We start from the raw sequence: 25,818 nt of genomic DNA, 5'->3' as shown, positions 1-25,818 counted from the left end.
CTACATACACAGAGGTTATAGGAAAGGCACATCTTAATTCCTGCAGAAATTTCTGTTTGCTCCATGACAGAAATAACTACCAAAAGCCTACAAAGTATTTATCTCTCAGAAGAAAAAAGTCAGCTCCCCAGCTGCTTTTACAGGAAACTTAGAACAGGTGAAATAGGGGTACCAACTCACTCTGAGCAACAATAACAAACACTTAGTGTAAATGTCCACAAAGCAAATATACAGAGTACTGAGTCAGTCCATGGAGGCACAGTCCAAATGAGTGTCCAGCATCCTTGTGTACCCTCTACCCCATGCTTTATTAACTGCAAATGAAGACAGTGAGGATGCTCAAGGAAAATGCCCAGGGCTCTCAGTTATGTAGTGCCAGCATTCCATAAGACTAAATGCAGGCCATGGATCAGAGCAGGTACAGTACAGCTGCTCTCTGGTCTGTGACAGCAAATTATCTTGCCACTGAAACTCATACAATGAATCTGTGTATCACACTTACTCATCAGGCTTCACACCAAAGACCTGCAGAACAGGACACGATGCAACCAAGTGTTTGCCTCTTACCTTGAATGAACTACGACAACCTGTAGGAGATCATCCTTGCTTTCAACCTGCTTATTTATACCAAAGAAACCATTTGAAATGCAAGCAAACTGAACTGCTGTTTTAGTAACTCACATGCTTTTAGTCATACTTTCATATCACAGATGTCCCCAGAAAATACTAACTCAGTTTCTGTTGTGTAACATGCATCCTACACTAGCAATCCAGATTGAAAGAACTCATGCCTGTGTTCACTGAATCCAGCTATGAAACTTTTTCAAGAATCCTGGGGGTCCAAATGTGCCTCCCACCACTTTATTGCATGCCAAAGATTCGTCTTGGTTACTCCAGGTCACTGGAAGGCATTTCTGCACTCTGAAGGTTTCCTTCTATGGATCCAGCTGACCTGCTGCAGATGATTTCCTGACATACAAACATAGCAATGTTTCTCCTTTTTTGCATACCCTACCTATGCCTCAAGTTACAGTCAACTGAGAGGTTGTATCCATGAGAGAGAATATTTCAGACTTAATCTCGGTGTAAGTGGGCCCTTCTATTTTATTTCTTCACCCCTATTTTTTATAAATGCACTTAACTGCATTTTCCATTCTGAACATGGTAAGGAAACACCTTTATTTCTATTTTATCCTAGCCTGGATTGAGTTAAGGATGACTTCAAGATAACAGGATACATCAAGGCATTGCTCTCCCAGGAGCATAATAAATCTGTAAACTAGGGTACTAGGGCACATTAGTGCATGCCTCAATTCTCCTCCATGTTCTCCAGAGTAACTAAAGGGTGACAGAACACATGTCCAAAAAGCTGCAGGGGTTGAAAGCTTGTGTCATAGGGGTCAAAAGAAGAAGAACAATCTTTTAATAACTCAGAAGGGCTAACAGGAATGCAGCAAAACAGTGGAGAGTATATCCAAACATGAAAGATCCTCATTGTCATTTGCAACACAAGCCAAATTAAAAAAAAAAGATGACTTTACCATTCCAGGTGAAAAACCTGTACCACTTCCTACAATCTAGAGGATGCACAAGAGAGCAACCCTTGTGAAAAGCAGTCTGAGAGATTAATTTCCACAGCTCTTCAGGCAAACGTAAATCCAGACTGCTGCAGTACCACATCCCTGGTCAAACACCTGCTGTACCAAACATATCTTCCACCAGCACAAATACCAGGTAATGATATACCGAAAACTATTTCAGGGAGCTCAACCAGCTGAAAAACTGGCTCTGTTAGGGTGGGGGGACTCTTTTTTTTTTAAGCACAACAGCCTGCTGAACTGGCTCAGCACACGCTGCAGAGCTCGTGCGATGCCAGTCAGGGCAGGAATGGCAGGAACACAGCAGCTCAAAGCAGACTTCCCTTATGCTACCTGAGGGAATACGTAGTTGTAAGTCGAACTTTACTACCCCCTGAAACAATATTACACAAACAAAACAGGGAACCCCAAACAGCTTGGTATAGAGTAATGTCCCATTTATTTATTCCTCACCATACTGCTAGGACACGGCAAAATAAATTCTTTAAGAAATTTTTGAAGGTTGCAGAAAGTTTCTGAAGGACCGAAAAAAAACGCAAAAACATTCTATAAAAAAAATCTGCAAAAGATCTGCTGTTATTGAGGCTATTTAGATTTTTTAAATACTCACATTAAAAATTAGAGAAATAATCACTAACACTGCACATTAAGAAACTATATAACCACGCATCTACAAGAGTGAGTTCAGGGACAAGCATGTCAAGGTGTATATTTTTACACATTACACATCCTTTTTTTCGATTTTTCTGTGAGAATTGTTTTTGTTGTTATCCATGCAACAGAAAACTGCATAGTAAAGTGCATATGCCTTCTTTTTAGAAGGCATGAGAACCTGATATTTAATTATAAAGCATAAAGAGCATAGCAAAGCTCTTAACAGCTCTTAAGACATCCAGAATACCTGTTTTGTATTGCTGACTAATATTTTAACCACCGCAAGGTGGAAGTGCAAGCTTAGGGAGCATGGAAGGTTACACACGGTACATTAACTGTATTTTTCTGTGCAATCTACAATGCACCCATACAAATAAAAAATGCTTCCTTCGTGAAATAACCACTGCCCTTTCAAGAGCAATAGGCAAGTAACTTTCAAGCAGGCAGCTTCACTACTGGAGTGAATCACAGCTGCAGTGACTTCCTGTCGTTCCCTAGAGACCAGAGAGGGAGTTTTCCTAGGTGCCATAAAGGAGGAAAACACAAGTGGTTTACCGAAAGATGATCAAACCAGTCTTCTGAACGGAAAATGACCTGTCTTGAGTTTCTGTGACTCATCCTAACTCTCACACTGAGTCAGTGTAACAACCCATCCGTTTTGGTTAGGGAATGCCACTGGGTCCAGGAGAAAGGGAAAATGAAGGGAAAGATGCATGTGGCCAAGGACTGCCAAGACACGCCTAACAAAGAAAATCAATACTCCTCCAGAAAAGTGGCCAGGGTCTCCAGTAAGGTCTTCCAGGTACTACTCTAAAATGAAGAATGGTCTGCTTTAAAACAAAATTAAAAGCTCATCCTATGATCCAGAGTGTGTCATACATGAACACGTACAAGGTCCTTGTGTACACAGAATGACAGAAGACCTGCCCTTGCTTTTCCTATGTTTGAATAAATAAATATTTATGGATTTTATTAAAATCGAGGCTAGAATACGTATCATTTGCTCTCAGCAGAAATTTACAGGAGTAATTCTTTGCAAATACTTGTCAGATTTGGATAAATGTTTGAGATCCACCCTTGCATTTTTTCACTAGCCTACCTTCCTTCTGCAGTGAGGTATAAATTTTCTTTTAAATATACTGCACAGTAGTAAACACTGCTCGTGAATATAAGATTTATAGCACATTAATAAAATCATATAGGCTCACTGGCCTTAAATATATGAGGCACACAATTTAAGTTTTCATGACTACCTCAAAAGAGACCTAGAGTTGCCATGCAGCTTGTTTAAATTTACAGAGTATTTACACCTACACATCAGTCATCTCTTACCTATCTCTAATTATTTATTTTCTCCAGTACAGGACCAACTTCTGAAAGATTAATACTACACACTGGGAGTGATATTTATTTTAGTAGTTTAGGATTAAGGAAAAAAAGCAAAGCAACACCTACAAGCAACAAGAGAGCACAGGGTCTTAATATTTGTTTCACATGAAAGAAAAATAAAAAGCATATAAAGTTAAATATAATGCTTTAAAATGATGAGAGGTAGGAGGCAGAACCACAAAAATATCTAGAATCCAGGCTCCAGCGAGCAACAGAATCATAATACCCTTGAAAAACAAATACCTATGACAAAAAATACAAGTGCTAAACTGTAGAGAGAGTAAAAAATTTCTGAAATATAATTTTCATTGAGAGATAGATGTATATATATCCATTCACTGGTGAAATTTTATGTCAAATTTTTGTATATCAATTCAAGCAGAAATTGCTCATGAAAAGTACTACTTTTTATTAATCAAACTCAAAACTGTGTGAAGGACAGGTCTCAAATCAATTTTTAAAAAGAATTAAATGTTCTTGTTTTGATTCAAAAAATGCCTTGTTTTTGACTGCTTAGTTAAATTTTGGAGGCTACTGATTATTGCTTTCTGTTACTATTTCCCACTTCTGCCCCAAAAGAGTGCTAGATGATTGATAGCCAAGGGGTCAAAATAAAACAAAACATTTAACTTTACTTTTTTTTTTTTTTTTTGGGGGGGGGGAGGGGTTAATACTACTAGTTCACATACACTTTCTGAAGTTTGATTTTGATTTCAGCGGCAGCAGAAAAAATAAGATCTCAAAATTGACATAACAGGAAAAATGTTTCTTTCTGACTCTGCTGGGATCTTCTTTGTTTTCTAACAATGTAATACAAATGAGTTAAATGAGTTACTGGGGACTTAGATCAGCACATGTAAGCTTAGAAAGCAGATCAAAAGTAAAGGGAGTCAAACCTTTAAACCTTGCCAGAACTTTGCAAATAAGACAAGTCTTCCCTAAATGGGCAACTGAAGACACCTTGTTACAAGGAAAGTCTTAGACAAAGCCAACACAATCACACTTTCATCAGCTTTTCCTTCACCTGCCTTAAGCATAAGACTAATTAGGGATATATTTGGGATGGATAAGGTAAGTAGAACAGTCTGGTCTGATCAACTCTGTTCTGTAATAGTCATTACAAGCCAAAAGAAGTTAAAGCAGCCACCCAGCTGCTCTCACTTGCACTGAAGGCTACATTTCCTGCACTGAAGAGCAATTTTCTATTTCAATTTGTCTCCCAAATCAGAAGATCAATTTATTCCTACAGCCATAAGCACCAGTCAGCATGCAGACTCTAACATGAAAGCCTATGGGAAAATCAGCAACAGTTCTAATTCTGGAATCCCCAACACACAGAAAACATTTGAAATTATTAACCAAAATTTATCTCCATCAAAAGCTGATATACCTTTTTTTTACACCAAGAAACTGAGGCAGAGAACATTCCCAGCAGCTCAAAGAAATCCCATTTTGGGTTTTTGTGACAATATGGGAGAGCAGAGCAAGATCACATGTAACCAAAACCAATCCTCATACAATGGGGGGAAGCTGAAGGTTTCCATTCTAGGTGGTATGTATCAAATAGGGTGACCACTAAGCAGGTAACTCATTCTTTGCCTTGATTTAATTCAAATGAGAAAACAAAGTGGCAGGAAGAAGATCCTAAAGAGTGGGAAGATGCAATTTTCCTATCAGTGAAAAATTCACATGCACTAGCAAAGAGCAAAAATCAGTTGTGAGGTTTCTTCAGAAACAAGTTTCCATTAAAAGCTCTTTTTCTCAGAGTGCAGGTCATTACATCATTTGATTAGCATACAATATACCTAAACAACGGAAAATGTGTTTTACTTGGAGATTTAGGAGAAGAATACAAGAGTAAAATCTATTTAAATCAGCACAGAAATAGTTTATAATCAGTCCTCAAATTGTCACATACCATGAATATAATTTGTGGTAGGTAAGAAGACATCAAAAGTAGCTAACAAGTTTCAAGATGTAAACAATTACACAATTCTGAATTTATAGAAGAGAATCAGTCCTCAATTAACACATCCTTGATTTTTTCTGGTTTATTATGCAAACTAGCAGTTAGAGCAGAACACCATCTCACCAATATCATATACTAGGTACAGTTTGCTTTTCCTAAGAAAGCATTATCTTTCTGAAGACTTTGGAAGCTGCACACAGGAATAAAAGTTGATTAAGGCCCTCTCACACAAAAGATGGTTCCCAAATATAACTAACAACATACAAGGTATCTTATGGTTGTACACAAATACACGTAGCAAGAGGAAGATAAAAGGTATTTTACTTAGAAGCACATCTTGTTGAACACTAATAATGTGATCAGATCTATAGAGGGCAACAAAATGAAAACAGTGGATGACCCAAATGCATAAAAAGCCTATCCATGCTGGCATAATTTTATAGGAATTTTACCAATGATTTCATAAGAAAATGGTAGGACTGTACTCTGAGGCCTCCTAAAAAAACACAAGCTAAAGTTATTTCTTCATCTTAATACATATAAATACTTCTTCAAAATACTCTTATATATGTATATATAATCTCTAAATATTTAAATATTTTAAATAATAAGTTTTTAAAAATTTTTTAAATAATAAGTCTTTAGAAGAATGAGAATTAGTTTTGTATGTTTTTATATCACCTAAAAAGTTCAGTCCTGACTTCATTGGCACAATCCTGATACAATCATTGAAGTTACTGTAATGCAACTTTCTGTGCAGTAAAATTAGACAATGTACATAATGTGTTGCATCCTATTGATTCTGAAATGACATTGTGGAAGAAACTCATACTTAAGAGTGCCACAGTCTCCAAAGATCTTAATCGTAATTATTCAGCACAACCATTTTCATTTTCATTTTTTCATGGTCATTTTCATTGTTTACTTATCAACATACTTTATCTTAACATTATATACATATACAATATTTTCACATTTCCAATATTTAATGAAGTATGCTTTCTTCCAAGAGACAAAAGAAAAAGATTATGATTCTTAGTAGATCCCTTGCAGTACCCTTGGACACTTCAAAAATAAAAATAACAGAAGCGGTAAAGTATTTGAGATTTCTAATGTAGCTGGGTTGATTTTTGGGGGGCTTCTGTTGTGGTGGGGGGTTTTTTGGGGGTTGGTTTTTTTTCCTTTTTGGTTTAGGGGTTTTATTTGTTTGGGGTTTTTTCCCAAACAGACTTAGTTAAATAATTAATCACAGGTCTAAAGTCCCTGAATTAATAGGAATTCTTTACTTAAAAATCTACTCAAATGCACATCGAGGAGCACTTTGAGGTTTGCTCAGAATACAAGATGACAAACACTGGAAATATGTTTGTGATTTCCTCCATTTTAGGAAAAGAAAAACTTAAACATAATTAATTAAGTGTCAGCTTTTAAGCTTCAAAACAGTACGGAAAAAATAAGAAGAAAAAGTATTACCTTAAATAAATGATTCAGAAAAACTGTAGGCATGTTAAATCACTGTCCACCTTTCTATTAAGCAACACAAAAGATCGGTAACGACTTCAGATTTCAGGTAGGTCAGTCTTTAATTGCCAACTTCTTTGACAACTGTGTATTAATTTCACATGTACTTTAAGAACCAACATACCCTGAATCTTCCTGACTAAGGTAAACCATTTGTAAACAGCACAACAGTCTAAAATATTTTTCTCAAATGATGTTTTAACTCTTTTCTAAATGGTCTAACGTGGGTGGGAGGGGAGGGGTAATCCTTACTTTTACATTAGTTTGTTTGCAAATAATTTTTTTAAAATATTTTTTTTCTTTGTAGCCTTCTGGAGGGGTTCAGGTAAAATGTTAAATGGATTGTACTGTATCGCTAACATCTGTAACATGTTGAACATTTTACTCCCAAATCCTTCAAACATTTGCTGATCCACAACTGCTTCCAGACTGAGCCTTAACAACTTATGTCTAGAAAAGTATCCTTTCGGCTCTGCTATTACCCTGCAATTGAATTCAGAAGTCCCCATATATTCTGCATTTTAGCACTCAGAATTTGGCTATTCTTCTTTATAAAAATAAGCTAGTTCCAAATTATTACTCTGCTAGTCTATACTTTGTCAAAACCACTGAAGCTCCATTTTATGTTGCTGACACGATTTAACCTTCTTAGTATAAGAAACTGCCTTTCAGGTATCAACACTATGAAGTACCTGTCTTCTTCCACTTGCAAATTACAGACTGGTTTAAAATGCAGAGTGCTTCAAAATTAAAATGAAAGCATCAGCTCTCAAGAAAATTTTTTAAAATACCAAATTACCACAGTAAGCCTGAGTAGATACATGCCTACATTCACGTGTTCTGCATCTTTCACTTCCATTGTACTCAGCATATTACAGTATAACATGTGCTTCCCATGACTTAGATTAGCAAGATGATCAGAACAACTTTGAAGTGTATTACATCAGGAATGTGCCATCAACACAGGGGGTTTTATTCAGGTATATTTGATCACAGCAAATCGTAATTCCTTATGCCCATTTTAAAACCCAACAAACCCTAGTCTTTAAGATTTTATTTACTAACGCTGTTTATTCCTAAACTGCTGAAAATAACTTGACAAAGCTGATATTCCAAACAAAGACCACACTTCCTGCTCTTATACGGAATCTGGAACACCATCAATGTTTTGTTCAGCTTGCATAAGTCACAACTGATTGGTCACAGTCCCTGTGGGCATGCCATTTCATCCAGACTGGACGGTTCATTAGTCATAATTACTATAACTGTACAGCAGAGACTGCAGTTTTATCTCATCATACATCTCTGATAAAGCTGCTTCTATTTCTGCTTCATCAGCATGTGAAGTTACATTATTGGAGCTTTCATTTTCCAATCTGTGATTAACATTGGTTGTTCTGCTTATGAAATGTGTACCAAAATTCAAATTTTACATAAGATACAAAGAAAGGCCACGACGTGACCACTGTTTGAACTTTATGTTAAAAAAATCGTGCAGCAGTTATGGCTACAGAGGAAGAATAGATTCTGAAATTACCGAATGGCTAAGAAAATTTAACCAAGAAAATATCAACAAATCAGTCTGTAAGAGAATGAGGTTGCTGGTTTCTAAAGCGAACTGTGACACATTAGAAAAATCTCCCAGTTCAGTGTGAAGGTTAGACACAGGAAATTTATGACAACTGCTGGGTCAATCAGCATTTTTCAGGTAATGTTTATACAATTGCAAAAAATGAAAGCCTGCAACATAAAGAACCATGGTGAAAACTGACAGCCACCTCACTGCTCTCCAGTCAGTAAACAGATGCTGAAACACTTAAATCTAATAAGGACTGTGAATGCAATCTTTAACAAAATGCATTTTAAACACGTAAAAGTCCCACACTGAGGCATTTCCTTCTTGTGGTGCTTGTTGCTGATTTTTACGTCTTATTGTGTGACAATAGGAAACACAAAGACTACTGGTACCATCTGAATGTGCAATGTGTACCCATGATAGGCCACATAAACAGTCATAATCGACAGCTACACGCAGGCACTGAGGCTGCAAAAATCCCAGAGTAATTAGTGTTGTCTGAATGCAATGACATCTGTTTTCTCATGGTCCTCTAGACTTGTCAGGCCAATAAGATGTATATGAAAAAATATGACAAGCATTGCAAATGCCCTTTTGAAAGGTCTCACTTAGGGAAAAGCTGAAGAAATGACACATGCCACCTCTTTTTTGCCAATATACCTAACAGCCAAGGCTTGAAGATTTGAAAAAGGTCTTTTGAGTCATTTTACATTTGACTATGCAAGGTTTATTCAGAACACAGCACTGTGCTTAGGAAAGAATATATTGCATCAGCTTTTGTTCTTTTAAAAAAGCAAGTTTCGTTAACAGAAGAGCAATAAAATCTGACTGTTTACTTCTGGCTTGTGTGCTTACATGCCAGTGTCATCACTATCTCCCTTCTTAATTAAAGCAGATACCAGGTAGCCCACACTATGCACGTGTATGTCTGCACACATACTTTTTTAATAGTTATTATTATTTTCCTTAAAGACTGCAACAAGAACGGTTTCACAGCTGTGCTTTCTGACATTGCAAAAACACTGCGCCCTTTTCATCCAAAGACCTGAGCTTTTGTTTTAGGATTCACAGCCTTTTTCCTTAATAGTGCCTATCTCCCCCTTCTTCTTCTGGACTGTAGCATGTTTGAGCATGCGTTTTCTCCAAGAAAGACATTAGTCATCATTAACAGAAGCCCTGACACCAAGTCTAAGTGCCTCTCCACAATGACCAAGTGGCAATCATCTTTCTCTTACCCTGTCACTGCTGATTAGGGGTTTCTTTCATGAAAATTTAATTTGTCGCCTTTCTACAGCTCCTTTTTACGTTTCCACAATAACACAACACGCCAGCAACGCTAAAATACAGTAAAAGATGCTGTACCTGTTTATTCGAAAAGATAAGATTCAGACTGCGTGGCTGGACTTTTTACCTACTTTAACAGGAAAAAAAGGCCCTGCAAGATGAAGAAAACAACTGACAGAGGAAAAACTCCCATTAAATACTGAAGGACACAAACAACCTGGCACACTTTCGATCCAATTAATGCAAAATTTTTGTCCTCCAGAAGACAGCCAGCCAGCCCCTCTTCCAAAGCATTGTTCAATAGGCAGATGTAACAACATCTAAACAGATTTTTATAACCAAATAATTCCATAACTGATCCAAATGTACAGGTACTCAGGTTTTTAGCTTATACAAATATTTCTGAAAGGATTTCATAATCCAGTGATAAATTTCAACCTCAATTCTTGAGCCTCTGTCAACATTGCTCTTGCAGTTAAAAAGCCAGCCACGGAGAAAAGGGCTTTAGCTGACGTAGACAGATGAAAAAGTTTCAGTCACAGATGATACTTTGCAGCTATTCAATGTACACGGTCTCAGATTCCTGCTCTGTGTAACATTACAAACATTGTTGAGTGAGATACCATAGCAATGAGTTATTTTAAGGAAGTTTTTCAAAACATTTACTCTTCTGCTTTATTTCAATTTGTCTAAAGATTTTTTTTTAATTATAAGCACATGCTATTTTGTTAACATCTGCGTACAGCATAAAACCTGATCGAATTCCAGCTTCTGAAAAAATGCAGATAACTTACATCCCTCAAATTAAGTAACAACATTAGAAAACTTCATGAGATTCAGATTAAGATATGTAAGTTCATTTAACTTGATTTTCCATACAAGTATATTTAAAAAAAAAACAACAAACCCCCACTTATTACAATTTTTATGTTCTCTCAATATCTTTCAGAATTTAATTAAGTGTAAAGCTAAAATCTGGATCTACCTCTATTAAATTCAGAAATCACAGCTAGTAAAATCCAAGTAATAAAAACCTTATTCAGCTTCCTAAAGTATTTGGTACTCCACTATTGACCCAAAACAGCATTGGTAGTCAGAACAGAAACCGTATTGCTAACACTTTGGATTTATAAAGAAACCTTCAATATCTTTAGTCTCCATATATGAAATTTAAGAAGAGGAAACTAGGAATTAAAAGCGGATTTTGAATGGCAGACTGTGATTGTTGTACTGCTGTGGCAGCATAACCTTGATTAAATGCAGAGCAATACTAAAGTAAAAACAAAGCCCTGCCATGGTAACCTAAATTAACTACTGAACCAGATCATGCTTATACAGAAAGCTGATGTTTTAAGCTATTTCACTTGAACTCAAGAAAATCTTTGACTTTCTAGAGGGTATAACACAAAGTTAAGCTCCTCCGGCCGCACATCCACCATTGTTTTGTTCTCTGCGCTCTCCTCGGCTCTTTGCCTGACGAGCCAGGAACGCAGATGTCGAGATCCTTGCTCTGCATCCATGTCAAGTTCAAGTACGGAAGTTTAGCTCTTTGACTCCCACCCCCACCTCCAAGTCACTTGTCAGTAAAAGGTTGGGCGATTTATTGACCACTGCAGGATGCATACTGTCAGTGCTGAAGGAAATATGAGAGGGGGCTGTCGCTACTGTTCTGGAGCTCATTGATAATGACATACCTGCCTCTGTCACCCATTACCCATACTACAAACTACTTAGACCTAACTGAAAAATCAATAGCCTACTTGCACCGGTTCCTGTGGCTGCCTCCTTTGATTGTCAGCTCCTGTCTAGGGTCAGCACTTACATGAAAGGGGCTGTGACTGCCTGATGCTTTCAGGACAACCTAACGATATGAAACTAGCCAACAGAACAGTAAATTCTGTCCCCCTGCCCTCCTCATCAATTAGGCTTTGACTAGGCTTGCCTGTAGAAACCTGACCTTTTAAGTTTAGGTGAATATGGAACTAGCTGAACACGCCATTGCCCTCAGCACTGAGCCAGGAAATCCACTGACAGGTTAAACAAAACAGAAGGTTGTAACTGTCATAATTTGCATTGCACTTTCACGCCAACAAGGGTGTTATCAGTGGGGGCAAGCCCTGGAACACACAACGCAAGCACCCTAAGTCACTCTCCTCATAAATTTTCAAGTGAAGGGAGATAAAACATAAATTCACAAATGACCGCACATTTCAAGTTCCACTTTCTTTCAAGTTCGCACTCTGGATAACCACAAACTAAATATAAACAATTCCCCTTTCCTAGGCACTCTGGCACGCAGATGCCAGTTAGAATGAACTTCCAGGACAGATGATGAATGGGGAAAAGCCACCTGCCTATGCCTCTTAAGAACTCCTGTGTTAGGTTTATTCTCCGTTGAATATTTATATGCATCAATACGAATCATTAATGGTTTATACACACACACACACACCTGTACTCCCGAGCAGCAGGTAGCCATAAATAATTTAAAAATCCCCAGAGAGCCCTAACTAGCACTTCTGAGCAGCATTCACTTGTACATCCTGCATCTTGGAAGTCCATTAGCAACTTCTAAATCTCCCTGTGACTACAACTAAATGATAAATGTTATATTTTAATGCAGCTGGCCTCCTTCAAAGATTGAAGGACCATGAAGCAAAGAACTAAAGTAAGAAATCTCAAATCTAAAGTGAAGGCTGAACTATAATCTGAAGTTGAATACAATAGCTTTAGTAGCTATATATTGATTTAAAAAAAAAAATTATGGATGAACACCTTGCTCCTCCTTTCTTCCAAAATAAATAAATAAATAAATAGTAAAACTGAATGAAAATATTTTTAAAGTCTCTGATTAGCATTCTTTTCTTGCATATCAATTTTCAAATAAAAATGGTTTTATGTCTTTTTATGCTCCTGCTTCCATAGGCCTACCATCCTCAATATCAGAATTACTGCTAAATGCAGACAGCATGAGTGATCGAAACAATTTATACAATTTGAACACTTGGGCTTCTTCATATCATGAAAGGACTGGCTACATCTACAAACTTCAATTAATATTCCTTTTCTGAAACTCTGAGAAAGCTAGGAATCTCCAATGCACTTCATTCAATGCATACAGTTAACAGCTGTTAATATATATACAAAAAAATAGTTCTGGAAATCCCAGGCAAGATTCAGAGCAATATTTTAACTAATGCTTTTTACCCTACAGCTGAACCTTTTTAACTCGTGTACCCTTAATATCCTTCTCACACAAAAGCATGCTTTGCCAGACATAAGAATGAGCTCTTAGGTAAGTAAGTGATAGGAAAAATGCTGCTGTTTGTTTTTCAAACTTTAAGACTCAGTTCCAAAACTCCAAATACCCTTGTAAGCTTTACTTCTGAACGCTGCTTCAATACATGCCAGCTGCTGCATTTAGCTTATTTCAAATATACTTTTAGATATCGGTATTGAGAAAGAAAAACTGCCCATTTACAAAAAGGCAAAAACTTTCTTAATTAAAACTTCACATAATACGTCTCACTGCAATATTTGTTACACTGTAACAGCCATGTTCTAAATCCGCATTAAACAGCACAAATGCAGAGAAAACTCCTCCCAAATAAAAGCACAAAACTGTGTTAAAACACTTTTAAATAAATAGAACAGCAGTTAGAATTAATATCGTACTCCAAACAAACTACAGAGCAAACACTAGTTAAAAACGGTAGACCTAATTGAGTCTGGATGGTCCCCTTTACAGGCCTAATGCAATGATTAACTATGCATCTGGTAGCATGTCAAGTCCTTTTTGTGTGCCTATCTGATAGTGAAGTGAAAGGGCATGGACAGTGTCCAGTCCCAGCAAGCAAATCATTTGGAAGCAGTCATAGCCATAGATCAAAGATTTTTCACTCTATCCAGAGTCTATTTAAGCACACCAACCCAGCCCCTTGTTGCAGACAAAACCAGTTAGAAAATAAGAAAGACTCCTTGGGATACAAAGATAATAAAGGAAGATAGAAGTAGAAAATGAAGAAAAGAAACAGACTGGCAGACCCTTGATTTCCATAGGCCAAGACAGCTGGTTTACATCCTAGTTTTATTTCAGATGCTTAAAGAAAAGGAACAATTTCCATCTCTTAGATCACCAAATATTATTTCAATTAAGCTATGCAGATGGCTTCTATACATTATTTGAGCCAATACAGTTTCCCCGTTCCAGCACCAGGAGAGGGTACCTTGAATTACTTTGCACATGGGTTTTACCTAATTCATTAGAAAATTAAAAAGAGAGAAGCTTATTAACATGAAGAAATTATTTTGAAATAAGATATGCACAGCAAGACATAAAATAGGAGTAGCTATCATTTGATTCTCTCATTAGAAGTAGCAACATAACCCCTGCAATGATTTTATAACTAGTAATATACTACTTTTATGTCAACATAGCACTTTCAAATGATAAAATTCCAATACTATGAAGTACAATATACAGAAAAGCAGAGGGTTCTAACTGTGCCTTTAATTTGAGTGAGGGAACAGTTAGAATGCTGTTCAAACAGGATTTTTTTTATTATTATTTTATAAAAATTGCATGTCTTTTCTGTAAGATCCAAAATCAAAAGAAAATAATCTTAAAATACAGAGAGGAGAAAGTAGATATATTTCATGCTGGTCACCAGTGCTATTGAGAAGATTGAGCCCCCTCTGTTCCCTCCACCCACAACACTCTTTCCCTTTATAAATGGCCCTCATAGAAACTCACTGAAAGGTTGTAACCTGTACAGTGGTTGGTGAGAGTCAGAGGATTTCACATTGCTCTATGCGATATTTGAGAAAGCAAAAACATAAGCTTATAAACAAGAAGCTTTCACTTCTGGAGCTAGAAATAGACATTTCAAAAGGGTATAGTTTAGAGAATTTTAGGTTAACTTATACACATGCTTAATATTGACTAGGCTGCATGAAGATTTTTATCTCTAAAATAGTTGCCTAACCAATAAAACCACACAGGCTATTCTTTGTTGGCATGATCAGACACATGCACAGAGATGTGAACATCTAAGGCATTAAACATAGTAATCATCTGCAGCTACTGACAGAAAGAAAAGCTGTGTCCAAACACCTTCAAATTAATCTTTTTTTTCATTTCCAAAACATGAATTTTGCTTCTAATATCTTTTTATTTTTCATATTTTTAAAGAAGTGCTGATTTAGCCTTATAGCATTTTTAAGAACCAGACAAGACATTACCTCTTTAGTCCACCTTGTATTTTTCTCAAGGAAATAAGTGTTATTGCATTCACTGGGAGGTCAAGTTGATAAAATCCTGGCATGTCATATTATCTCATACTTTTTAAGAGTTATGCTATTAATGTAAGTAATCAATTATTATAAATAAAGACCAGCCAACATACATGAATTTGGTTATTTCTAATGGATGAAACAGCATGCACTTACCCCAACTGCATCCAAAGAAAAGGCCCACGTGACGTTTTAACAAGAAGAAAATTCTACAAAAGCACTAAAATTGTTCTTTTTTATTGCACATGTCTTCCTTTCTTGCCAACTTACTAAAGGCAACTTTACAAAACAGGACTTGGTATTCAAAACAGTTTACAGCTAAAAGAAGTCACCATTAGTCACCATGAGAAAAGAGAAGATGCTATCTTTAATACAAGGTTCAAGGCATTAGAGAAAGCCCTCAGATTGCTTATGGTTAAACACCAGATCATGAATACATTCACATTTCGGGACTGAACGGGAAAGTAAAAATAAGCTACTTAAAGGAGTATTAGAAGCCTTCTCTTTCCCACTGAAGAAATGAAAGTTAGGGAAGACTTAGAAACATGTATAAATTATTTTACTACAATACCATTCAACCTTCATGGGAAAAAAAGTACAAGATTTATGCAACACTATTAGCTGATGAGATGCATTAATTACATGTGCAGAAATGAAATAATCTTTTCTCCTTCAGTATGTGCCATCAGCTAACTTCATACACACAGACCTTCGAACAGATCAGCAGCCAGCAAAGCCAAGCCATGACTTTCAAGAAAAGGTACACACTGTATACCACTGATGTAAAAGGAATTTCATCTGTCAAACCCACAGCAGCATTTGCTGTAACTATTAACCCGGTTTTGCTGTGGAGAAACACAACGTGCATTACTGAATCATTTCTTTTCAAATCCATACATTCCCTGCAGCAGTTCAAGCTTCATCAGCAGTGCAGGAATGTACGAAAATGACAGGCAAAGGGCACTAGCTCTTTTCCCATACTGTTCTTCTATAAATGGAAGCAGAGTCCTACAAAGCACTTAAAGCTGAGAATGTTTGAAGACTGATCTCCAGGAAAAAAATCATACAATGCTAGGTTCCATGAGTAGATTAATTACTCCGTTTTCTGCAAAACTCTTTCCATTAAATGAAAGGACAGAGAGGAAACCAACTAGTAGAAAATAATGGAATGCTATCTGGGTCTGATCTACAAAGCTGCCATGAGCAAAGCATATATATACACATACATATTTCATATGCTATTCTTAAAAATACTTCTTATCCCTTTTGGTAGCACCTGTTCCTGAATTCACTTTTCCTCCTCACTTTCACCAAGGGAGAGAAAAAGGGCAGATTTGGCAGAAATCCTTTAATAGCCTCAAGTCAAATTGATTAAACTTTGATTTGCCTTAAAAATTACACCTTATATCAGCAGCATGTTACAGAAAGCTTAAAATACAACCTTCAGAATAAAAAGCCTATGAAATATGTAACACATGCCACACTAATAAGCTGGATACACAATGAAATGCAAGAATACTCTATCACAACACAGCAAGAAGCTTGTGTGCTTATTGCTAAAACTCTGAGCTGTTTTCTTCTGTTGTTTTAAGGGTTAATACAAACACAGAGAACTAGCGTTCTCTTGGGGGGGGGGGGAGGGAGGAAGAAAGAAAGGAAGAAAAAGTATTTGCAAATTTAATAGCAGCCCTTCGCTGCTACTTTGCCATCCTCAGCGTGAAGAAAATGCCGTGGCATGTACCATGCCTGCACGCCTGGATTTACACCAGCCCGAGGTCCCCGCTGTACCGAGCGGGAGGGGGCAGGAGGAGCCAAGGCAAGAGCAAACACTGCACACCGAGTCCCCTTTCCAGTATCTTTTTACAGAAGCCCTCGCTAACAAAACACTATAGCTCCAGGCAGCGGCATGCTGATGTTGGCACTGCTTAAACCAAACAAACACGATGTTTAACAGTCAAATAAAATGTCCCGCAGCCTCCCTAATGAATTTGTCAAGGACCATCAGATCACCCCCGCCCCTGCCTCATTAACTCAAGTATGATGAGACGGATTATAACGAGGGAATACAGATCAATCGGTCTGAAGACTTCAAGTGGCTTTTAGCCCTGAGAGTTTCCCTCTCTGCGGCACACACACGCACACGGTCTTTTTAATGGAATACAGTATCTCCTGCTGCTGGAGGGGATGCCACTTCGTTTTATACACCATCAAGGAGCTGCTGATGGACTTCTACACTAACATACATAAAAGCAGAGGTGACAAGGGCTCTTCAATTATAGCCTCCTCGGATCCTGTTCCTCCTTCAATTATTCATCCCGGTGAGAGCAAATTCCGCCACAGATGAAGCTTGGTCTTAATGCAGTGCGGCCACAAACGCCCAGACACGGGAGAGAAGGGTTTCACGTGCATTATTTGCTGGAAGTGTTTAAGTTTATTGCTCAAATGATGTTTCTAATTAGCGTCGGGGCAATAAATTAAAGTCAGCTTTTGTTTAGCTGATTTATTATTTACTAGAGCTTCAACCTCAGGCAGGAAAATTGGTAATGAATTGTTTTAAATCTGAACACCAGTAACGCTACATCATTAGACACCTTATCGCGGGCGGGGGGGGAGGTGGTGTGGGAGGGGAATCGTTCCTTCCTTCTGCTTTTACCCTGAAAACAGGAACGCGCGTCCCCCCACCCTTGCCCGGGCCGCCTGACGGCTCCGGCATCTCCTCCGCGGATGCGGGAAACCCCAAGGCTGCAGGAAGCGAAACCCAGCTGAGCTTTCCTGCCCCACCACTGCTCGGAGGGTCGAGGCGCAGAGTCCCCGCCGGACTGGCGGCGAGTGAGCCCCTGCCCGCCCCGGGAGCTTCGACGGGGCGTGTGAAAGAGATTCGTAGCCCTAAATAACTCTTCTGCCGGAGGGCGTCCGGAGCCGAGGCGTAGGACCGTCGCTGCTCCGGCCGGCCGGCTGAGCCGCCAAGAGAAGCTCCGCGCAGGCGATGCCCGCCCGGTGCTGCCGACAGCGCCTCCGGGGCCTCGGGGAGGCGGCAGGTCCGCCGACACTTACCCGCGCCCCGGGCGGACAGCCCCGCTCCGGCCCGCGCATCCCCGGGACGCCGAGAGACCGTGCGAGCAGCGGCGCCAGCGCCTCTGCGAGCCAGCGACTCTGCCCCCGTGGCAGCCTGGCCCCTCTCCCCCATCCCTTTGAAGCTGCTCTCCTTCAGAGCCTTCCCTGGGCTCGTCTCCCTCCCGACGGGGCCGGGCCCGACGGGGACACCTGACACCGCCGCCCGCCCGGGCCCCGCCAGCACCGGGCACAGACCGCCGTCCCCGGGCGCGGACCGCCGTCCCCGGGCGCAGACTGCCCCGGCGGCACGGAGGGAGATCGGGGAGCCGATCCTCTCCTCGCGGAGCCGCACCGGCGCCGGGCACGGCCGTACTTCTTCCAGCGGTACGGTCGGCAACAAGGCATGTTTCTAATTTAAACGCGCACAGAAAACAGACGGCGATATTTTCTTCATTAAAATCAGCCAGCTGCGGAGAAAGGAGGGAGGAACAAGGCGAGCCCCACCGCTGCGAGCGGGATAACGGGAGGCTCCACAGGGAGCAGCGCACCGCGTCTCGCACGGTCCCGGCCCCGGTCCCGCTCCCGGAGGTGCTCCTGGCAGGGCTGTGAGAGCCCAAGGGAGGGTACAGCCCCCAAGGACACACGCATCCGTGGCCCGAGCACAGAAGATGTGGAAATTGCCCTCTCGCCAGCCTAAGTTCCCGCAGGAGAAGCAGTTCAGGCTGCTCTGCAGCAGGTACTGCCCGGGGGCTCCCTCCGAACTGACGTGACGGAGCTACGACTTTATGTACGAATTATTCAATATTCTTATTAATACAAACTTGCATAAAATATCGTTTCCTTTCGAATAACTCAATCCTGCGCTTTAGGAGGATGAGCAGAACTTTACGGCACGAGATTCATCTAAATTAAGGTGACTGTGGGCAGTAAAACAAGGTGCGTGCCACGCCGCCCCGGCGACGCTCTCACTTTCACTGCTGCAAGCCCGGCATTAGGCGGAATAAGATTTATGCCTGCGGTGAAGCACCGTCCCGCCTCTCTCCCGCTTTCCCCGCACACACCGGCGCTGCCGCGGGGGTCCCCCCGCAGCAGGCGGAGGGAGCAAGCATGCTCACCTCACCCACCCTTCACCTGCCTCCACGGCGAAGTAGCAGGGGGAGCTTTTTTCCCAACCCGCTCAGACACTCCCCCGCCTCCCCCACCACATCCCATCCCATCCCGTCCCGTCCCGTCCCGTCCCCAAGGCCGGCCGATCCCGGGAGCGCGGAGCGGACGGGGCGCGCCCCTTTCCCCGCCGCCGGGGGCCGGGGGCGCGCGGGCGCGTGGTGCGCGCGCCCCCGCGGCGCCGTGCCCGCCGCCCGCCGCGATTGGCCGCGCCGCTGACAGCTCGGCGGCGATTGGCGGCGCGGCCCCGCCCCGCGCCCGCGCCGCGGCCCCATTCATAAAGTACGGCGGGCGGCGGCACCGCCGGCGACACACACGGAGGGACGCGGAGAGACGCGGGCACACGGCGCGGCAGCAGGAGAGGCGCGGAGAGCGGCAGCCTCGGCGCGCACCTTCGGGGGTGGGGAGGGGGAGGAGAAGCCATCCCAGGCGCGGCAGCTACGCCCTCCTCCCGCTCAGGATAAAACACGGTCTTGTGCAAAGAAAACAAAACAAAACCAAACCAAAAAAAAAAAAAAAAAAAAAACCAAACCAACCAACAACGTCAGCAACTCTCTAATACATCTCTCTCACAACAATCCATATAGAGCTGCAGGACAGGAATGAGAGATCACAGACCAAGTGCACACGTCTGCGCGTAAAGATAGAGACAGCCACAGAGCCGGGTTCAGCCTACGCCTCCAGCAGGAAAAGGGAAATCAACAACACCCCCTGACAGTCTGAGCGAGCGGCAGCCAAACTCATGCACATCTCTGGCGGTGCCACGGACTGAAAGAGAGAGAGGCAGACAGACTAACAGACAGAGAGTTCACTCTTCCGCTGTGGGCATTGCTCGCATTCTTCTCCTCCTCCCGTACCGTGTGCGGTTTTAAACTTCACCGCCGACCGGCTTTTCATCGGGGACCTTCTGCGAGTCCTGGGGAAGTTTGTTTGCTGTTTTGTTGGGTTTTTTTCATGAACTATTGAAGCAGCATTTTCGTCGCTGCGCGGCGGGGAGGGGTGGGCGCCTGAGCGCAAGGGCAGTGCGGACTTCCCTGCCCCCATCGCCGTCCAAAAGTTTGCGCTCCGGGAGCCCGCGGGGGCTGCCCGCCGCTCCGGCACCGGCTCCGGCACCGCCGCCGCCCAGCCCGCACCGTCCCGCTGCTACTGCTGCTCCTGCTCTTCCTCCTCCTCGCCGGGGCAGCGCTGGGCTTCGCTCCTTTGTGCTTCGCCGCCCTCCCCGATTTCTTTAATTGCTCTCCCTGGCGCGCCGCTGCCGCCTTCTTCCCGGAGGCGGTGGGGGTCTGCGACTTGGCTGGTGCCCTCCGCAAAGCTGCAGCCACCGCTAAAGCATTGGATCCCTCAACGTACTGCGAGAGCCCGGTGTACAGCCCGGACCTGTGCCCCAACATGATCGCCGCGCAGGCCAAGCTGGTCTACCAGCTCAACAAATACTACACGGAGCGCTGCCAGGCGCGCAAGGCGGCCATCGCCAAGACCATCCGGGAGGTGTGCAAGGTCGTGTCGGACGTGCTGAAGGAGGTGGAGGTGCAGGAACCCCGCTTCATCAGCTCCCTGAGCGAGATCGACGCCCGCTACGAGGGGCTGGAGGTGATCTCGCCCACCGAGTTCGAGGTGGTGCTCTACCTCAACCAGATGGGCGTCTTCAACTTTGTGGACGACGGCTCCCTGCCGGGCTGCGCCGTGCTCAAGCTGAGCGACGGCCGCAAGCGCAGCATGTCCCTCTGGGTGGAGTTCATCACCGCCTCGGGCTACCTGTCCGCCCGCAAGATCCGCTCCCGCTTCCAGACGCTGGTGGCCCAGGCCGTGGACAAGTGCAGCTACCGGGACGTGGTGAAGATGATCGCGGACACCAGCGAGGTGAAGCTCCGCATCCGGGAGCGGTACGTGGTGCAGATCACGCCCGCCTTCAAGTGCACCGGGATCTGGCCGCGCAGCGCGGCGCAGTGGCCCATGCCCCACATCCCCTGGCCCGGCCCCAACCGGGTGGCGGAGGTGAAGGCGGAGGGCTTCAACCTGCTCTCCAAGGAGTGCTACTCGCTGACGGGCAAGCAGAGCTCGGCCGAGAGCGACGCCTGGGTGCTGCAGTTCGGCGAGGCCGAGAACCGGCTGCTGATGGGCGGCTGCCGGAACAAGTGCCTCTCGGTGCTGAAGACGCTGCGCGACCGGCACCTGGAGCTGCCCGGGCAGCCCCTCAACAACTACCACATGAAGACGCTGCTGCTGTACGAGTGCGAGAAGCACCCGCGGGAGACCGACTGGGACGAGGCGTGCCTGGGGGACCGGCTGAACGGCATCCTCCTGCAGCTCATCTCTTGCCTGCAGTGCCGGCGCTGCCCCCACTACTTCCTGCCCAACCTAGACCTCTTTCAGGGCAAACCCCACTCGGCCCTGGAAAGCGCTGCCAAACAGACCTGGAGGCTAGCCAGAGAAATCCTCACCAATCCCAAAAGCCTCGACAAGCTATAGGGTTAACACCCCCGCGCACAAAAACTCGCCCTCCGTAAACAACAACAGCGCCTAAAAAACTTTTTATTTAACGCGAACGACGACGGAAAGAGGCGGCGAAAGACACGCGCCCCCCGCCACCCCCTCCACCCACCTGCAGCTCGGCCTTTAAAAACTTGCCGACGGTTCTCCCGGCATAAGCTCTCAACGCCTTGCACGGAAGAAAGGAAGAGCCTCTCCTCCTGTCCTCCAATGTGAATTTTTAAAAAGTCACAAAAAGAAGCGATCGGACTTTTGCAACTTCAAAACGAAACCCGAAAGGTACATTTTCCAATCCATGTATAGTCCTTTTCTTATGCTCTCTTGTTTGCCTGAATGTTGTCACCAAGTGAAAATTATTTAACTATATGTACAAATCTCCCTTTAAAAAAGTTTTACTGATGTTAAATGTATTTCGGTGCCAAGGTCAGATTATGTGCCCCACAACTGACTTGTTGCAAATAGTAATAAAAATATTACTTTAACTTTAAGCTGACTTTTCGTGAATGGTTCTTAAAATCAGGCAAGTAGATTCTTTCTGAATCTCAGAAGTAAATTTTTTAATGGAAACGAAAACATGAGATGTAAAGATAGTCTAAACGCGACACCTCGCCCAAGCCTTAGTCTGGCATATTGACTGACGTTTTCTAAACTTCTCTTTAGTTTCAATCTACCAAAAGAAAAAAAGAGTGCATCTAAGAAAAAAAAACTTATATATTCTGTAGTTCAGAATGTGACAACATCTGCTATATTTCTAGTACCTTAAACTTCCATTCTAAGTCTTGTGAATATATGGAACATCGCTCAGCAGCTCTCCACAATGCAGTCAGAATTAGAGCATGCCGTTTCCTACCCTGCAGTTGTCACCTTTAATTTTTTTCCTTAAATTTTTTTCCTTTTATTTCTCCCCAGTAAATTTCAAGCGCTGCATTTTGTTTTAAAAATTCACTACTGTTTGCTTTCGCTTCCCAGAGCGAACGCGGTACCCATTTGATTTTGACACGAGGGAAGTATAGATCTACCCTGAATAATTAATGCGATTTAGAGTAACCGGTCGATATTTTTTTTAAACAAACATTTGTTTTCCCCAGATTTTTAAGTACAGCATAAAATCGCACTTCAGTATAGTCAGACGAGGAGATAAGCAGGAACCCGCCAGGAAACCACCGATCCTACATCGGCACCCGGGCGCTTTCTGCCCATCCCCTTCCCCGCCAGAGCCCACTCTCCCAAAGCCAAAGAAAATCTGCCTGATTCCCCGAAGAGATTTCCCTTTAAGCTTGCTAAGGAGGACTTGGAAATACTGGCAGGATTTTTACTGAGAACGCACTGCTAAGCTTTAAAAATGTTAGCATTGTCCGCTCGAGCCGCCCGAAAGATCGCCGGCTCGGAGCATTTCGAGCAAGTTTTCATGTCCTTTCGGGAGCGGGGGGGAGGGGGGGAGGTAAAATATGTAAGTTCTTGCCCCAAAGGACTACTTTCGTTTCTTTTTGGACGGATCCAAACAACCATTGAAACACGAGCTGCTTTTGCCTTTAAGTTAGAACCGAAATTATCCCTGGCGGCAGCAGCCCGGGAGATGGAGCGGGGTGCGCGGGGCCATCCTGCCCGGCGGCGGGCGGGCACCGCGGCCTCGCCGCCGCATCCCCGGCCGAGCTCCACAAGTCTCTTGTTGGAGTCATCAGAGCGCCTTCCCCCAGCGCTGATCCTGGATCACCTGGCAAAACGAGCTTAGCCCACGGGGCTACCCCTTTCCTTCCCATAACAGCCCGGAGCTCGCGTGTAAACTGTGATTGTATCGCTGCCGATGCTATCGCTACGTAAGGCAGGTTTTCCTTCAGGAACTTGTCACAATGTTTTCTTTTCGGTAGTTTAGACAAATATACAGGGAACTTAAATTTATCAAACAGATTAAGCCTCATTAATTAAGCAGGCCTGCTGAGCTACAGCAGATTAGTTATTTGGGGGTTGATTTTTTTTTTTTTTTGGTAGTTGTTTCCCAAAGAGGCATTTTCTATAGCAGCTCCAGTCATCGCTATCAACGTACATTGACTTCAGCAAAGGGTGGGGCAGGGAGGCGTTAATGCTTGAAAACCAGCTGCTTTGTAACCTTACTTGGTTTTTAAGATAAAATCATTCAGATTTTATTTTTAGCCCGCCTCCCCCCCCGACATTTTAACAAAGGTCTTTTTTTAAGACCTCCAGCTAAAGTTAACATCGCAAGCAGAATCTAAGAGGTGTAGCCAGTATTTCATGTAACCAGCTTCTCCTTTTATAATAACCCAAATAAAATCTCTCAGATACAGAATAAAAGATACAGTCAAGCCAAACCAGAATGCCTGCTCAAAGTTAAGAAAGAAAAAAAAAAAAAAAAACCAACCAAAAAAACCCACACTAGCAAATACTTAAAAACAGCAGAAAAGAAAGAAGGCTGCACATATGTTGTATGCCAATGCTCCCATAAAACATGTAACAGGAATGGTAAGAATTAGTAATTGTACTCAAACACCCTATGTGCTAAACATGGGAAAAAATGCAGAATCATTCAGATCTGTAAGATTTTTCTCAATGCTAATGCATTACAAAGCAGAACATTTAGATGGAAAATAGTAATATAGTAACATATCAAACTGACTTTACAGTTTACACTTACATCCTTTTCACCATTGTTTTTCAGGTTTTTTTTTCTTTAGTTAAATATATAGGAAAGAGTAAGTATTTCAAAATTTTAAGCACTATCTCATACTTGAAATAATTTCCAATATATTTAAAAAATACTTCAGGACAAAAATAAAAGTTAAATCTCATTTATGATATTACATAAAAATCACATTTCTAGTTAATTAATTATATTAAAATCCAGCTCTAACAATTTGAGAGCATTGCTTTTCAAAATAAATTTATTCCTTGATAGGATTTGATAATCTCAGCTTTCCAACCCAATGCCATTTTTAATACAGATACGAGCAATTTACTCAGTAGGAACAAAGAACTGAACTAGATGCTTAACACACAAGCTATTCTCTGCAGACAATCAGAAAACCACTACTTCTTCCAATAGTAGCCTTCACAAAGAAATTATCACCTGGTTTAACGTTAAGCAGATACTTAAAAAACCAAGAGCCATGACTGTGCTTAAGTTGGGATGCGAGAATATTTACCATTTGCATCATACTTTTGAAAATGTTACTGTGATACCGTAGAAAACATTCAAGTGCACCCTTACTAAGCTAATCGCACAATGTACTCCCTTGGAAATCGGAATTCTACCGAAGGTTACTAATTTTAAACAAAAGTAAATCAGAGCAAGTAAAGTTTGTGGAAATTAGCAAGTCAGTTCAGAAACGTGTTTCAGGAGGGCAATTATGTTTTCTGCTTAGGCACAATAAATAATAACAGGCCCTGTGAAACCTGCTATAGAATAATAAGACAGAAGCATTGAAAACTTAGGAGAGTAGGAAGTTTAGCGCTATGTTACACTGCCATCATATAAAATCAGGAAAGTAAAACAAAGCATTTGGGCTAAAAGCCTCCTTGAACTTTCCAGTATTCACACAGGCCTGTGATTCAAGATGTCTTTATTTAAGACGTCTCCCTGGAGCTTTATTCACAGCAAGCTAATTAACATTCAAGTAGGGGCAAACTGTGGGAGGGGGAGAAAAAGGAGAAGGAAAGGAGGTGTCACCTATGTGAAGTTCAGCAACATATATGGTCAGTCACAAAGTTATTAAAGCAGCAACACTGCAGACCAATAGAGGTAAAGGAAGTCGAGTGAAGAATTAAAGGTCTTGGGTAATTTGTCATCATCTCTCAGAGCTCAGGGTCAATGA

The 25,818-nt window shown here is 42.1% G+C and overlaps 2 protein-coding genes across 7 annotated transcripts in view; one reads left to right on the top strand and one right to left on the bottom strand.

Moving 5' to 3' along the window:
- LRBA (LPS responsive beige-like anchor protein) overlaps positions 1-25,818 on the bottom strand; it is a 402,779-nt gene that overhangs the window by 149,583 nt on the left and 227,378 nt on the right. The window lies entirely within an intron of this gene.
- Positions 20,023-22,479, top strand: MAB21L2 (mab-21 like 2). The gene has a single exon (XM_050327325.1). The coding sequence runs from the start codon at positions 20,891-20,893 to the stop codon at positions 21,968-21,970; it is 1,080 nt and encodes a 359-aa protein (XP_050183282.1). The 5' UTR covers positions 20,023-20,890; the 3' UTR covers positions 21,971-22,479.

This window comes from Myiozetetes cayanensis, unplaced genomic scaffold (genome assembly GCF_022539395.1).
Source record: "Myiozetetes cayanensis isolate MyiCay16 unplaced genomic scaffold, myiCay2020 scf33, whole genome shotgun sequence".
Lineage (NCBI taxonomy): Eukaryota > Metazoa > Chordata > Aves > Passeriformes > Tyrannidae > Myiozetetes > Myiozetetes cayanensis.
This window is presented reverse-complemented; position numbering and strand designations above follow the sequence as displayed.

Coding starts and splice junctions, on each gene's coding strand:
- MAB21L2 (XM_050327325.1), top strand. CDS start 20,891: ATGATCGCCGCGCAGGCCAAGCTGGTCTACCAGCTCAACAAATACTAC.